The sequence below is a fragment of the Bos indicus genome, chromosome 13 (assembly GCF_029378745.1).
Source record: "Bos indicus isolate NIAB-ARS_2022 breed Sahiwal x Tharparkar chromosome 13, NIAB-ARS_B.indTharparkar_mat_pri_1.0, whole genome shotgun sequence".
NCBI classification, from domain to species: Eukaryota; Metazoa; Chordata; class Mammalia; order Artiodactyla; family Bovidae; genus Bos; species Bos indicus.
In genome coordinates, this window is record NC_091772.1 from 40,548,627 (window position 1) to 40,565,235 (window position 16,609).

At 40.0% G+C, this 16,609-nt stretch overlaps 1 protein-coding gene across 2 annotated transcripts in view; it reads left to right on the top strand.

Annotated features, from left to right (window-relative positions):
• Positions 1-16,609, top strand: part of KIZ (kizuna centrosomal protein) — a 93,447-nt gene that overhangs the window by 14,737 nt on the left and 62,101 nt on the right. For both annotated transcript variants that reach the window (XM_019973258.2, XM_019973257.2), the window contains exons 4-6: positions 270-362; positions 8,639-9,284; positions 9,667-9,982. In XM_019973258.2, coding sequence (XP_019828817.2) covers positions 270-362; positions 8,639-9,284; positions 9,667-9,982 — 1,055 coding nt within the window. The remainder of the gene's footprint in view (positions 1-269; positions 363-8,638; positions 9,285-9,666; positions 9,983-16,609) is intronic.

Consider the following 16,609-nt stretch of genomic DNA (forward strand, 5'->3'; position numbering starts at 1 on the left):
ATCAAGGTTTTATTTCCTGAATTGATGAAAGGCTAAGTAAAACTTCCATCAATGCTATTTTATTTAAAATATATAACATTTTACAGAATTCAGCTCTTGATATGTGTTGTTTGTGAAATTGTGTGGTTTCTAAGATAAGCTAAATTTCTCAGCTGTATCAGCTTCTACTGTCTCTTCACTGTTCCTTTTATGTTGTAAAGACTGAAAAATATGGACAGGTGTTGGTTGTAATAATATCCTCCACAAAATCAAACTTTGTTTATTTTTAGATTGAATTTGAGACTCAAATTAAGAAGATGCAGCTACTCTCAAAAGATAGCCTGGGGAAAAAAGGTGAACTGAAAGATGAAGACAAAGAAAAGGTAGTAAGTTAAAATGATAAACTTTCTGTTAACAGAGGATTTTTGGAGTGTTCATCTTTTAAGATATTGTTTTAAATAAGATCATCTTGTTACAAAGATCTTTTTGATTACACTCTAAGTGATTGTTTAAAGACATTTGCTTATAGAGTATGGCTTTAGTGTATAATTCAATTAAACTTGCCGAAAGGCAGTCACTGTGGCTGCAAAAGAGATAGAGCCCAAAGAAAACCTCAGTGTTGTCAGCAGATGAAATTGTGTTTTTATAATGCTTTGTAGCTGCTTTTTTCTTCATTCCAGAAATGTTTTAAATGAGCGGTAAACAAAATGGGCATTTTGCTGCTTTTCTTTGTATACATAATTTTGTACATTTTAACCTTTTCATAGATAAAGTGGAAAGAAAGGATTGCATATCTCAGCAGCAGACAAAAAAGAACGGCAAGGAATACTTAAATAAATTCTGCTATGTATCTGCCGTAATGCAGGCTTCTAATCCTCCTCCCTATCTCCATATAAATGATTCTGTTCAAGACCATAGATGTTTTCTTCACTAAAAGCAGTAAAGCTCTTTTAGATGAAATGTCTAAAAACATCTTGTAATAACTTGGAGCATGCTGGCAAGAGTAGTCACTTGTGACTATGTGTGAAACCCCCTCAGCAAGTCGATATTGTAATAAGCAAAACCGGGAGCATCACTCCATTATTCAGAGAAGCCAACAGCGTGCTTGCTCCTTAGGCTGCAGCATTCATTAAGAAAAGCTTCCTGGGCTGAAAGCTGGAAACAGATGATAACGGGATATGATTTTCATATTTAATGCTTTCCTTGGAAGAGTATGTGTGCTACAGATTGATAGAAGAATCAACTGCTACTTTACTAAAAGACTTTCAGGTTTGCCCTATAGCTACCGATGGAATCATTCAGCCAAGAAATTAACTTTTTCTCCTTTTACCTGCTTTATATATCTGCTAAGCAGGCTGCCTGGCTGCCAGTAAATGTTATTATGCAGTTAACTGTTTGGTATTTAAGACTCTTATCAGAAAAGAAACAGAGGCCACACTATTTTGTTTTTATAGTAGGAGCAAGGTTTTAGTTTTTCTTTTTTTTCTGTGCATTAGCAGGCATTAATCTGAGTTTATAGAAAGTTTTAGTTTTCTTTCCTAAAGATTAAAAAGTTAAAAAACCTAGAATTTAGAGCATTCTTTAAACTGTAGGATACAAAACACCAAGCCCCAGCAACCTTGACCTATATGAAAAGGCCTTTAATGATAAATGACTTCTTTGCCATTAGATGTACACCAAATGTGGTGTGATGTGATAGACTTCTGAGCCATTCAGGCAGTCTTTCTGTTTGACATTTGGTCGCGAAATAATTGACATGTTTTTAAATCTATGATCCAGTTTGTTCTTTCTGTGCTGTTCCTGATAGTCACGTTGTTAGTATGGCAGTGTCAATGGTACTTAAGTAAAACGGGAGATTTTTTTTTTTCTATTGGTACAACTGATTCCTTACCTTATGTATAGTTATACAGTTTCCTTTTCAGTCATATTTAACATTAGGGCAAGAGACATATAGCGGCCAACCCCCTAACATGTTACACAGAATAATTAGAAGTGTTTGCTTTTTACTGAAAAGTGTTACCACCTTAAAAGCTTTGTCTGTTTGCATATGTAAGAATCAATTAGGTAACACTTTGAGACATATATAAGTTTCCTTTTTTCAATTTCCCATTGATGTTCCATCAATTAAAAGGTAAAGCATTACAGCAAAATCCCAAAGTAGTTCAGTCAGTTCAGTTCAGTTCAGTCGCTCAGTCATGTCTGACTCTTTGTGATGCCATGGACTGCAGCATGCCAGGCTTCCCTGTCCATCACCAACTCCTGGAGCCTACTCAAACTCATGTCCATTGAGTTGGTGATGCCATCCAAACATCTCATCCTCTGTCGTCCCCTTCTCCTTCTGTCGTCAGTCTTTCCCACCATCAGGGTCTTTTCCAATGAGTCAGTTCTTCGTATCAGGTAGCCAAAGTATTAGAATTTCAGCTTCAGCTTCAGTTCTTCATATGAACATTCAGGGATGATTTCCTTTAGGATGGACTGGTTGGATCTCCTTGCAGTCCAAGGAACTCTCAAGAGTCTTCTCCAACACCACAGTTCAAAAGCATCAATTCTTCAGTGTTCTACTTTCTTCATAGTCCCACTCTCACATCCATACATGACTACTGGGAAAACCGTATCTTTGACTAGACAGACCTTTGTTGGCAAAGTAATATCTCTGCCTTTTAATATGCTGTCTAGGTTGGTCATAACTTTTCTTCCAAGGAGCAAGCATCTTTTAATTTCATGGCTGCAGTCACCATCTGCAGTGATTTTGGAGTCCAAAAAAATAAAGTCTGTCATTGTTTCCAAAGTAGTTAATACTTACTAAATACTAAACTAGAACAATTCCTTATCATTTGGGGGTGTGTTTTATCTTTCATTGGAAACCTGTGCACCTCTTCTTTCAGCATCATATGAGTTAGTCTCTGTGCCTGGAGCACTGGTCTCCAGGGACTGGCCTTAGCCCCGTGGTTGAATTCAGTGGATCATTGTTGAGCGAGTGCTCTGTTTGAGAAGCAGAGGTCCCTCTAGGAATGCCATGATGCTTGCCCTCCAGGTGTTCTCCACAAAGTGCTATTCTTTCCCAGGCCCAGGATAGTGTGTGCTGAGGGCCAGCTCCATGGAGAAAGAGGGTTCACTTCCTCTGCAGTGCATCCTCTGCGGCCTGGGGAGGAGGTACCGTGTGAGCTGACATGAAGGGTAGGGCAGGTGCCAGTCCCTGGGGATGTGATAGATATTCTCCAGTTTGGAAATGTTGTGAATGAGGGAGTGGAAGCTGGAAGCCTGGTGGGCAGCTGTCAGCCTGGCTAAGGGCCAGTGTTCTTTCAGGAAGTGGGAGAAGATGAGCTTGGAAAGGACCATCGTGGAACTCCGTCCCACGCTCAGTGATTGACATCCCCCCCCCGCCCCCGCCCTGAATCATTGTGCGTGCACGTGCACAGTGGGGCAGGTGGAGGAAGCGCTGGGGCGCAGAGCAGTTCCATCAGAGGTGGGGGAAGGCAGGCCTGGTAGTGTGGTGTGGGTGCCCTGGGGGAAGGAGCTCATGGAGCGAGGAAACCAGGCTTTGTTCAGACGCAAGGAATGAACCAGAGACCCTGAGTTGGGGTGGCCATTGAGATGGAAAACACCAATGAAGGGGAGAGGAGCTTTCAAATTCATGATAATTCTGAGTTACAGAAGGATATCTTTAAAAAGTGATTGTGCACCTTTCAACCAAAAGCAGTAACTTGGATGCTCTACTAAGAATGATCAGATAGTAGTTGTCTATTTTTTCAGGGTGGAACTTTGGCTCGGTTTTATAAAAGGACACCCAGTGTGTCCATGCCTCCGGTGGCTGCTCTTCAGAGTCATGTGTTCTCTTCAGTAATCATTGGTCTGTTCATCCCCCACACTTGTTTCTAGTATTAATCCACTTAGTAAACTCTCATTGTTGTTAATTAGCAGGAAAGACAAAGTTCAGGTCTCAGTTTGAATCCTCACAAATTTTACTATCATATAGTCATCCTGCTCTATTATACATGGTCATTTTTCACTTTGGGGTAGACTCTAATACCATTGGTCTCTAGGCATGTTCTTCTCCTTGCCCAGTTTTATTATGTATCAACAGTGACTAGGACATGTACCTAAAAACACATCGAAACATATGTTCCCAAAACATATGTACCATATGGAGATGGCATTTGTGAATGAGAGCATAAACTTTGAGGTGGGGTTTCTGAAGTTTCTAAACTGTTATACTGTAAAATATATGCCCCTAAAAGCAGAAGTGAACTGGATACTTCACAGAAAAATTATACCCTACCAGGGCTGAAGAATGTAAAGGACGAGAGAATTTCATCACAGGGCTGGTTGAGGAGTTCCACTTCCACTGTTGGAAACTTCCCTGCCAGGGTCACATGGAAAATGGCTGTACAGGTTGTTATTTCTGCTTCTAATCCTAATAGTAAGAACAGGGAACAGTCACTGCACATCTGTTTTGCCAAGGCCTTCAGTAAGTACTTTATATTCATCAACTCATTTAATCCTGTCGACAGTTCTGGAAGTAGATACTGTTGTTACCCTCATTCTAGAGGAAGGCTCAGAGAAGTTGGTTGACTTGCCAAAGGCTGCACTGCTTGCAGGAGCCCAAGTTCAAACTCAGACCGTGTCCATCTTATTAGCTATCTTGCTGCCACTGCCTTCTAAGGTAGTCTGGGTGAAAGCTCTTCAAAAGTTAGGAGAAATCCCTGGTCGAATAAAAGCAGCCTTGTCTCGTGGTGCAAAATATTTCAGGTATCCATTTAGATGCATTTTCAGCTAAGCATAGCAGAGACTGAAATGGTCTCCCTTGCTGCTGGACTAGTCCAGTTGGATCAGGTGAGATGGGATTCTGTACTGGTTGAAGTGGAGTGAGAAATTAGACATACACTTCAGATTTCATTATGAGGAATTCTTGTGTTATTGTGTAACCCAGTTTGAGTTTAACTCAGTTTCGAGTGCTATGGCGTAATGGATGGGCAATGGAGTCCTTGTATCTGGGTTTGAATCCTGTGACCAAGAGCAAATTGTCTGCCCTTGCTAAGTCTTCCTGGAGTGGGTATAACAAAAATGGTCATTTCAAGGGTTTAAAAAGTAACCAATGGAAGTTGGCTTGACACCTGGTAAGTGCTTGGCACATGTCCACTGATCCTTCTGTCGCTGTAGTCAGCCATCTTCCTGTTCCACTGGGGTGGCCGTGCTGAGGAGTCCTGACGTCACACCACTTACTGTGGTACTGAGGCCAGAGGTACCTACCAATTAGGAAAAGGAAAGGAAAGCCACCTGGTGGTAACAACATGTATTAGATGATTTTAGCATGATGTCAGTACCAAAAAACTTACAAGATGTACCTTTAAAGCCTGAATTTAATGGACCCATTTTGAAATTTTGGTAGTTCCAACTTCTATTGGATTTATTGGCCAGAAATGTCTCCTTTTGGCTACAGTTGTGAAAATTTGGTTGAGTCTCTCATCTACCCTAGTGGCAAAATGAAAAGTTAAAAATCACATTGTCATGGAGTCTCAGTCTGCCCGGACTGCCATAACAAAACAGCCCAGACTGCGTAGCTAGAAAAACAAATCTATTTTGTCACGGGCTGGACATCTGAGATCTAGGTGCCAGCTGGGGTGGTTTCTGGTGCGAGCTCTGAGTTGCAGACTATCCTCTCTCTCTGTTCTTGTGTGTCCTTTTCTCTGTGCATGTGTGTGGAGAGAGAGATCTCTGGTCTGTTCCTAAGCACAGCAGTCTACTTGATTGATAGACCTCATTTAACCTTTATTACCTCCTTCTAAGTTCTATCTCCACATACAGTCATACTGGAGGTTAGGACTTGAACATAAGAATTTAGGGAAGGACACAATGCAGTCTGACATATAATAAAGTGAAAGAATTCCTTCAGGATTGTTATATGTAAATTTTTATTAAGGGATTTGGGGAAGTCTCACTGGGACTTAAGGACTTGTTTACGTAGAAACTAAGAGCAGTAATAGTACTGTGTGAAAAGATGGAAATTAGGTCTGACAGCTCCATTTTTCTATTCTGCATTCATCATGATACTAATTTCCTTATCTGTGGGGAAAAATAATAAGAAAAATAAAGATTACTGCCACATTCTGCAAAACATGCAGAATAACATAAATATATTTTTCCAAGTGCAATAACGGTCAGGGTCCACCTGCTTTAAAAACTGTAGTTGGTGATTATTAGCTGAGACATTGTTACAGTAGTTCTAAATTTGCTGCTGTCTCCAGCAGTGTGGCCTTTCCCCCTTCCCTCAGTAAAGACGAACCCCTGGTTTTAAAAGTTACCTTCTGTTCACTAATAAGTCTTTTCAGTTATATTCATTTGCTTTGCTATAACTTTCTCCACATGCTTTCAGTTTATTTAAACTAAAAAAAAAAAAATTTCACCCATTTCTTCTGTTCCCCACTCTTCCACCTCTGGCAACCATCAGTCTGTTCTGTGTATCTGTGAACTTGGTTTGTATTTGTTTTTGTTTTTGTTTTTTTAATCCAAATGTAAGAGAGATTGGGCTTCCCAGGTGGCTCAGTGGTAAAATTAAAAAAAAAAAAATCTTCCTGTCACACAGGAGATGCAGGTTTGATCCCTGGGTCGGGAAGATCCCCTGGAGGAAGGCATGGCAACCCACTCCAGTATTCTTGTCTGGAGAATCCCATGGACAGAGGAGCCTGTCGGACTACAGTCCATAGGGTTGCAAAGAGCATGCACACATGTAAGAGAGATTATACAGTATTTGTATGACTTATTTCGCTTAGCATAATGCCTCAGATTTTTTTCACATTGTTACAAATAGCAGGATTTCCTTCTTTTTTACAGCTCAATAATATGCCATTGTGTATTTGTACCACTTCTTTACCTGTTCAGCCGTTATTGGACTCTTAGATTGCTTCTGTATCTTGCTTATTGTGAATAATGCTGCAGTGTACATGGGGGTGCAGATATCTTTTCAAGATAGTGCCTTTGTTTTATTGGAATTGCTAGATCAACTTTTGAGGTATCTCCATACTGTTTTCCTAGTAGCTGCACCAGTTACATTCCCAGCAACAGTACACAGGGGTTTCCTTTTCTCCACATCCTCACCAATACTTGCTATTTCTTGTTTTTAGTAATAGCCATTTTAACATGTGTGAGGTGATATCTAACTGTGGTTTTCATTTCCTTTTCCCTGATTATTAGTGAAGTTGAACATGTTTTCCTATGCTTTTTGGCCCTTTGTATGTCTTCTTTGGAAAAATGTCTATTCAGACTTTTCTGCCAATTTTTTTTGCTCTTGAGTTGTATGAGTTCTTTATACATTTTGGATATTGGCCCTTTATCAATATATCAAGACTTCCTGTTGTTTCAGCTGGTAAAAAATCCAGCTGCAATGCAAGAGACCTGGGTTCTATCCCTGGGTTAGGAAAATCCTCTAGAGAAGGCAACGGCTACCCACTCCAGTATTCTGGCCTAGAGAATTCCATGGACTGTATAGTCCAAGGGGTCACAAAGCATCAGACACGACTGAGTGACTTTCACTTTCATCAATATATCATTTGCAAATATTCCCTCCCATTCGATAGTTTTCCTTTTTGGTGATGGTTTTCCTTGCTGTTCAGAAGCTTTTTAGTTTGAAGTAGTCTCTCTTGTTTGTTTCTGCTTTTGTTACGTTTGCTTTTGGTGTCAGATTCAAAAATCATTGCCATGGACTTACATTAAAGAGCTTACCATCTGTGTTTTCTTCTAAGAGTTTTATGGTTTTGTAAAACATTCAAGTCTTTAATTCATTTTGAGTTAATTTTTGTGTGTGGTATTAGCTAATGATCTAGGTTCATTTTTTTTTCATGTGGCTGTCTAGTTTTCTCAACACCTTTGTTGACGAGACTGTCCTCTTTCCATTGTATATTCTTGGCTCCTTTGTTGTAAATGACCACATGTATGGGTTTGTTTCTGTGGTCTCTGTTCTGTTCCATTGATCTATGTGTCTGTTTTTTGTTTTTTTTTTTATGGCAGTACCATACTGTTTTCATTACTGTAGCTTTGTAATATATTTCAAAATAAAACAGCATGATGCTGCTAGCTTTGCTCTTATTTCTCAAGATTGCTTTGGCTATTTGGGTCATTTGTGTTTTCACAGAAATTTTAAGATTGCTCTGATTCTGTGAAAAATTCCGCTGGAGTTTTGATAAGGATCACATTGAATCTGTAGATTGCTTTGGCGATTACGGCCCTTTTAACAATATTAATTCTTCCAATCCATGAGCACAGACTATTTTTCCACTAATTTGTGTCTTTTCCAGTGTTTTTCACTAATGTTTTATAGTTTTCAACATGAAATCTTTCACTTCCTTGGTTATATTTATTCCTAGGTATTTTTATGTAGTTATGAATGAGACAGTTAATTTCCTTTTCTGATATTTCATTATTAATGTATAGAAACCTTCTTTACAGTCCAACTCCCACATCCATATATAACTACTGGGAGAACCATAGCTTTGACTATAGCGACTGAACAACAACAAAACACAATGAGTTTTATAAAACATGGTAGGTGTTGATTTCATTGGTCATGCTTCCTTACCTCATTTTGTTCCTGAAAACAACCTAAATAACCTCACTGTTCACAGACAGCATGTTTAACTCTTATTCATGTCGTTTGGGGCTGCAGGTTGTAATGCCGGCAGAAATTAACTCAGGGACAGCCATGTCAAGAGGATTGTATCAACCAGCAACCATCTTTATGGGCCGCCAAATGTCAGCTGTCTCAGGCATTGGAGATTTCACTACAGAGCGGAAATCTCCCCAACCCACAAAGAACTTTTCAATTCCTGACCCACATTCACACCAGCAGACAGCCCAGAGCAGTGATGTGACAGGCAGCCGTGTAGTACAAACTCCTGGTGACACACAGTGCTTAAATAAGTCTGACAAAATAGATGGAAAGACATCTCTTCAGATTGGTGAGAAAACGCCAGTCACAGCCAGCGCATTGTCTGAGGAGGAACAAACTCATTGCTTCGAGATAGGAAGCAACGCATGTCAGAGCAAGAGTAATTTATCTGAAGGCAAAAAGTCGGCCGAACTCCATTCCCCGTTATGGGAGAGATTAAGTCCGGAGAACAGAACCACTGATTTAAAGTGTGACAGTTCCAGGAGATCAGAGGGATCAGAGGGAGAAATACTGACACGGGAGCATATTGAAGTCGAGGAAGAAAGAGCCAGACCGCCAGTCTCTCCGCTGTCAGGCTCAGAATCCTATGTATCTGAAAACGAATGTCCTCAAGAGAAGCCCCCTGCCAGGAAAGCTTCCTCAGGTGGGGTGAGAGGCTAAGACGGTTTGCTGATTTTTGTCAGTATTTAGTTTTTCTGGGTGGTGATGTGTGTTAAAAATACAAAATACCGTCTTGTCGTATCTGTCCCAAAGCAAAGTAGTGACTGTGCCAATGAATTCCGTTCTAATGCATTCTTAAATATGTCCATAGAAGTACCTTTGCAAACAAATTCTCTGATTTTTAAACCCACTGTGATATTTTAAAAATATTTTTAATGTGCTTTAAAAAAACACCACAGTTACTTGTGGATTGTTTCTGCATGTTCCTAGCTGATGAGTAGTTCTGCTCTGAGAGGTAGAGCATCTTACCTCTCCCAGCTCCCTGAAGTCAGTGATTGGCCATCTGTTCATATTCCCTGTTACAGATCACCTTCCTTGTGAGGACTCACAGTCACAGGAGCCCTTCAGAAAAAAGCAGGAAGAGCAGGAGGAGGAGAGTTTGAGCAGTAGCAGTGACCTCACAGTTTCTGTAAGTGAAGACGATCTGATTTTAAAGAGTCCAGAACTACAGACAAATCTGGGAGACACAATGGAGCAAGAAGATGGAACAGAGACCTTAAATGTAATCCACTCTGAGCAAGAAAGAGATGCCCCATCCACCGGAAAACCTAACTGTATTTTGCAAGCCCCAAGCACTCCTGATTCACCAAATGAGTCCTTCACTAACTTGCCAGCAAAGGAGTAAGTCATTCATTTTTTTTCACTGTTCAGTTTTAATTATAGATATTTTTAGAGACCATTCCACTGGGAGTATATTATTGAACACTCAGCTGTAAGTGTGTAAGTCCCTTAATTCTCATAAATAGTCTTTTGGATAAGGACTAGTTTCTTTTTTTTTTTTAATGAAGTAGCTTTAAAACTCTGAGTATCATTGAAATCATGGTGACTGGCAGTTTATAATGATATCTAAAGAATCCCTGGTTAATTCATAAGTAATTCCCTCCACTTCTTACCCACCATTCTTTTAGAAAACCAGTCATTTTGGACTTGTAGTAACACAGGTGACAAACACTTAAACTTTTGGGAATTTAATTTTTGAGACTGAGAACTTTGTATCTAATTAATTAATTTGCTTAATCCTTCTATCCCTTTCCCTTGTGTCATTTTTGTGATACAATTAAATATGCATTAATAAGTTTTAATAAGTGTATATGTAAGGCAGCTTTCCTTTTCTCAGTGTAAATGTGAGGACATTGGAGACTTTAAGGTTCAAGAGGAGTGTCAATGTTATATATTTTGAGCACTTATAAAATCCAAGTCATAAAAGTTCAAGTCAAAAAAATTCATTTTTTTTTTCCACGAGCTCCCCTGGTGGCTCAGACGGTAAAGAAATCCACCTGCAATGCAAGAAACCCAGGTTTGCTGTTGATTGGAGGTAGTGGAGTTGTAGGAAACATAGAAACAACATGTTGAGAATCAGTTCTGCAATAAGGGTAGCACTAATAGCATCAAATATCTTAGGGGTACAAGGAACCTCAGTAAACAACGCAGAGTAGAGCTCACCATCTAAGATGGGACACTAGGGCTTCCCTGACAGTGCAGTGGCTAAGACTCCATGCTCCCAAGGCAGGGGGCTTGAGTTCCCAGGGCTTGAGCTCAGTTGCTGGTCAGGGAACCAAGATCCCCATGCCACACAGAGCGGCCTAAAAAATAAAATGAGGACACCAAGGCCAGGGGTGTAAGATTGACACCTAGGCGGGGGGCCAACCCTCCATACAGCCTCCCTGCCCCCATCCCACCTTGGAACATGTGACACTGTGATGCCATCACTCGCTCTCCAGCATTCCCAGCAACAGTGAAAAGCCAAGTGGATTTCTTGCACATGAGGGTGTTATGTTTTCTTTAAACTACCAGTGTAGCTTTTAATATACTGCCTCTTACCACTCATTACCAATTTAGAATGAAAAGTTTATAGTCTAATGGACTTCAAACTGATGTTTAAGAAATATTTATTAAGAGCACTTAAGTATAAAGTACTTGTGCTGTAGATGGAAGAACCATTGTGGTGCCCATCCTTGGGAGATTTGCTTTATAGCAGAGGCAAGCCCAATGGGGTTTTTCTAGTAATGGTACTTGCCTCTCATTGAGGAGGTATGGGTTATTATGTACTACATCATTAGAAACTTTATTACTAAGAAGAGAATGTTTCTATTTCAGGTGGTATTTGCCTTCTTTTTATAGCAGTTCTTGCACAAGTTGGTATTTTGGTAGGAGGAGTAGTGGACTTACTCAGGACTCAGTCCTTTTTTGAAATGAATAGGTTGAGTATGACTGTAGAATTAAGGATGTTCTATCTCCTATTCTATATGAATGACTGTTTCTTGTGACCCTAAAACCATCTTCTTGAAATTTTGGAGTATATTTTACCAAAAATTGTTGGAAACTAAGCATTTGAGTTGGAGAAGGCAATGGCAACCCACTCCAGTACTCTTGCCTGGAAAATCCCATGGACAGAGGAGCCTGGTAGGCTGCAGTCCATGGGGTCGCTAAGAGTCGGACACGAATGAGCAACTTCCCTTTTCATTTTCATGCATTGGAGAAGGAAATGGCAACCCACTCTAGTGTTCTTGCCTGGAGAATCCCAGGGATGGGGGAGCCTGGTGGGCTGCCGTCTGTGGGGTCGCGCAGAGTCAGACACAACTGAAGCGACATAGCAGCAGCAGCAGCAAGCATTTGAGGAATTTTTGAAGGTTTATCTTAATAGAATGCCCCCAGAATGAAAGATCAGTTGGTGATGCTGGTTTTCTGTGTCCATGTTACTAAATCTGAGTCTGTTGATCTGTGGTGAAAGTCCTCCCCAAGCATAGATTGACAGTGGTTTTACTTTTTTCCTTACAGTGGTTTTAAGTAGTTCTTGTTAACTCGCAGACTTCCCACATCTCTCGAGACCCTGCATTCTCTTCCTTTCTCTCCAGCCTTTGCTCTTCTCCTTTGCTCAGAGGGTTATTTATTAATCTGAGCCTGTGGCTTCATATTTACAGAATACCGCCCTAATGCCAGAGCTTCTCAGTTTACTTTAGTATCTTTTGGGGGCCTGAGAAAAGTTACTAGAATGAATTTTAGTTAACAAAGGTGAAGAGGTGGGACAAAGGAAGACAGCAAGAATTGAACAGGAAACTGGACCCTCCCATTTGCTGAGATTGATGATGATGACTTCAGGCATGTCTCGGAGATACTGTAGAGACACAATGAAATGAGTCTCGCAAGAAAGCAAGTCACACAAGTTTTTTGGTTTCCCCGTGGGTCCACGCTGCAGCATGTCTCAGAACTTTCTTTTATTCTTATGGCTGAATTGTATTCCAGTGTATGGATAAACCACATTCTGTTTATCTACTCACCTGTTGATGGACCCTGGGTTTGCTTCCACCTTTAGGAGCTTCTCTGCCTTCTCTTACGGACACCTCCAGACCCAGACGTAGAGCCCCATGCTGTGATTCCTGCACCTGAGCTGTAATTACAAGCTGTAATTAACCTTTCTCACAAGCGCACTTACTAGAATGAAGCTGGGTAAAAGAAATGTTAAAAAGGAGGACCTTGAATCTTGTATTTTCTTAAGGAGTGAGCAGTTCGCTACAAAGTTTGGCCCAAAGCTCTAGGACTTTGAACACTAGATATTCGTTATTTGTCATGTGACAGGTGGTTGACCCTGTGTCATTTGGGGCTACAGGGATAACTTGGCCACTTGTCCCTCATTTTGGGGGATTAGTTCAGCCTCAGTCACCCTGGGAGAGGTAGTGGGGTTCTCAAGACAGCAGGAGAGAAGTCCAGTGCACAGATGCTCTTTAAGTATCTGCTTGCATCCTGTTTGCTAACGTCCCATTGTCTAAAGACACCCACAGGGTCCAGCGCAGAGTCAAGAGGTAGATAAAGACAGCCCATCTCTTGTTGAGATGAGTGGCAGAGTTGCATTGCAAAGGGTGTGTACCCTGCAATGAGAAGTTTATGGTCAATTTTTGTAACCCACCACAGTACTTTAAGACAAATTCAAATAGAGATAAGCTCGGTGTGAGTCCAAAGGGTCGGGACAGGTTTTATACAGGTGTTGATACAGCATCTTGAAGGATGTCCAGGCTTTGAGTACAGAGGAGGAGGGTAAGGGGTGGAATGGGTCTGAAGAAAGAGTGCAGGTACAGAGAACACAAGGGGTGGGGCTGGGGGGCAGGCAGAGGGCCTGGCTGAAGGCTTGTCTGGGAGCAGCTGTCAGAGTGAAGGTTTGGAATGTCACCATGGTTGAGAAAGGCCTTCAGTGCGCAGTTAATGTACATATAGTTCATCTCTATGTTCTGCAGAGCAGTTGAAGGCTATTTTGAGAGAAGGGTAATATGGTAAATCACTTGATTTAGGAGAAACAGTGTCTTCAGGATGACTTACCCACGAGCTAGCCAGAATTCTGAGATGGCCCCTGATATTCCTGCCCACTGGTGTGCCTCTGTGTGATCCCCATACCTGCAGTGTGGACAGGACAGTGAGGGTGGTGGAGCGCCCTCCTGTGATCAGGCTGGCATACGATGGAGAGGAAGAGTCTTGCAGATAAAGTAGCTAGAGGTGTATCCAATTTTTTTAAGGACCAGCTTTTTGTTTTGTTGATTTTCTTTCTTGTTTTCAATTTCATTGATTTCTCCTCTAAATTTTGTGATTTCTCCTGCTTGCTTTGGATTTAATTTGTTCTTTTTTTCTCGTTCCCTAGGGTGGAAGCTTAGCTTATTTATTTTAGATCTTCCCTCTTTTCTAAAACATCTATTCAGTGTTATAAATTTCTCCATAGGCACTGATTTCACTCCATCTCATAAATTTTGGTAAGTTGTATTTTCATTCAAGATATTTTAAAATTTCTTTTAAGACTTCTTTGATTCATTTGTTATCTAGAAATGTGCTATTTAATCTCCACTTTTAGATTTCCTATAATCTTTGTTATTTTCTTTTGATCTGAGAGCATACTTTTTATGATTTTTGTTCTTTAAACTTTGTTGAGGTATGTTTTATGACCCACAATGTGGTTTGTCTTGGCAAATGTTCCATGCGAGCTTGAGAAGAATGTGTATCTTACTGTTACTGGATGAAGTATCCTGTACATGTAAGTTAGATCAGGTTAATTAATGGTGCTCTCCACTTCAGCTATATCCTTGCTGACTCTTTACCTGCTGGATGTATCAGTTACTGATGGAGGTGTGTTAAAATACATAACTGTAATAGTGGGCTTATCTATTCTTCCTTGCAGTTCTACCAGTTTCTGCTTATGTATTTTGATGCTCTGTTGTTGCACGCATACACATTAAGGATTTTTATGATGTTCCTTGGTGTGCTGTTTTGGGTGTTTGTCCTGCTTGGTGTTCTCTGAGCTTCCAGGATCTGTGGTTTGGTTTATTTGGAAAATTCTCAGCCGTTATTTCTTCAGATATTTCTTCTGCTCCGTTCTCTGTTTCTTCTAGTATTCCCATTACTTTTGTAAGTTTTTTTAAGAGACTTCCAAACTGTCTACCAGAATGGCTGTAGCATTTTGCATTGAGTGGCAGTTCCTGCCACTGCCCGTCGTCACTAGCATTTGGTGTCATCAGTGTTCTGAATCTGGGGCATTCTCATAGGTGTGCAGTGGCGTCTTATTGTTGTGTCACTTTTGTTTATTGTTTGTTTATTGGCCATGCTACGCATCGTGTGGGATCTTAGTTCCTGGACTAGGAATGGTATCAGTGCCTCCTGCGATGGAAGCTCAGAGGCGTAACCACTGGATCGTCAGGGAATCCCCATCATTATTGTCTTAATTTGCATTTCCCTGGTGACATATGATGTGGGACATCTTTCCATATGCTTATTTGCTGTACGTACATCATCTTTGGTGAGATCTCTCTTAAAGTCTTTGGCTCACTTTTAATTGAGTTGCTGTATTTTCTTACTGTTGAATTTTGAGAGTTCTCTGTATATTTTGGATAACAGTCCTTTATCAAATATTTCTTTTCCTGCAAATATTTTTTCTTGGTGTATAAGTTGTCTTCTCATTCTCTTGACATTATCGTTTGCAGAATATAAATTTTTCATTTTAATAAAGTCCAGCTTGTCAATTACTTCTTTCATGGATCCATATCTTTGGGTATGGAAAAGGCCTTTCCATACCCAAGGTCATCTAGGTTTTCTCTTATATTATCTCTTAGGAGTTTTATAGTTTGGTGTTTTACATTTAGAACTATGAACCATTTTGAGTAAATTTTTATGAAGGGTATAATGTCTGTGTTTAAGTTATTTTTTCTTTTTTTGCACTGGATATCCACTTGTTCCAGCATATTGATGAAAAGTTAACTTTTGGGAGGCTCATTTTCCTTCATTTGAAGATATTTCTATGTTTTTTAATTGAGATACAATTGACACATAGCCTTCCATTAGTTTCAGGTGTACAGAGTAGTGATTTGACATTTCTATGCATTGGAAATGATCATCGCAGTAAGGCTAGTAAGATCCATCACCACACATAGTTAAAATTTTCTTCTTATTGTGAGAATTGTAAGGATTTACTCTCTCAGCAACTTTCATATATACAGTATTCCTAACTGTTGTCATCATGCTCTACATTACACCCCCAGAACTTGTTTTGTAACTAGAAGTTTGTGCATTTTACTGCCTCCATCCATTTGGCCTCCTCCCACCCTTTGCCCGCCTCTGGCAACCACTAGACTCCCAGTCTGTTCTCTGTATCTATAAAATTCAGGGTTTTTTTTTTTAGATTCTATATGTAAGTAAGATCATACAACATTTGTCTTTCCCTGACTGACTTATTTTATTTAGCATAATGCCCTCAAAGTTCATCCATGTTGTCACAAATTGCAGGATTTCCTTTTTGTTGTTGAATAATATTCCATTGTAAATATATACCACAATTTCTTTATCCATTCATTCATCAGTGGACACTTAAGTTTCTTCTGTATTTTGGCTGTTGTAAATAATGCTTCAGTGTACATGGGGGTGTATATATCTTTTTAAGTTAGTGTTTTCATTTCCTTCAGATAAATACTCAGAATTGAAATTCCTGGGTCATATGGTAGTTCTATTTTTAATTTTTTGAGGAACTCCCATACTGTTTTCCATAGCAGCTGCACCAGTTTGTATTCAAACCAACAGTGCACAGAGGATTCCCTTTCCTTTATATCCTTGCTGGCACTTATTATTTCTTGTCTTTTTAATGATAGCAGTTCTTACAGGTGTAAGAAGATACCTGATTGTGGTTTTGATTTGCATTTCCCTAATGATCAGTGATGTTGAGCACCTTTTCACGTACTTGTTGGCTGTACTTATTTTCTTTGGAAGGATGCCTATTCAGAT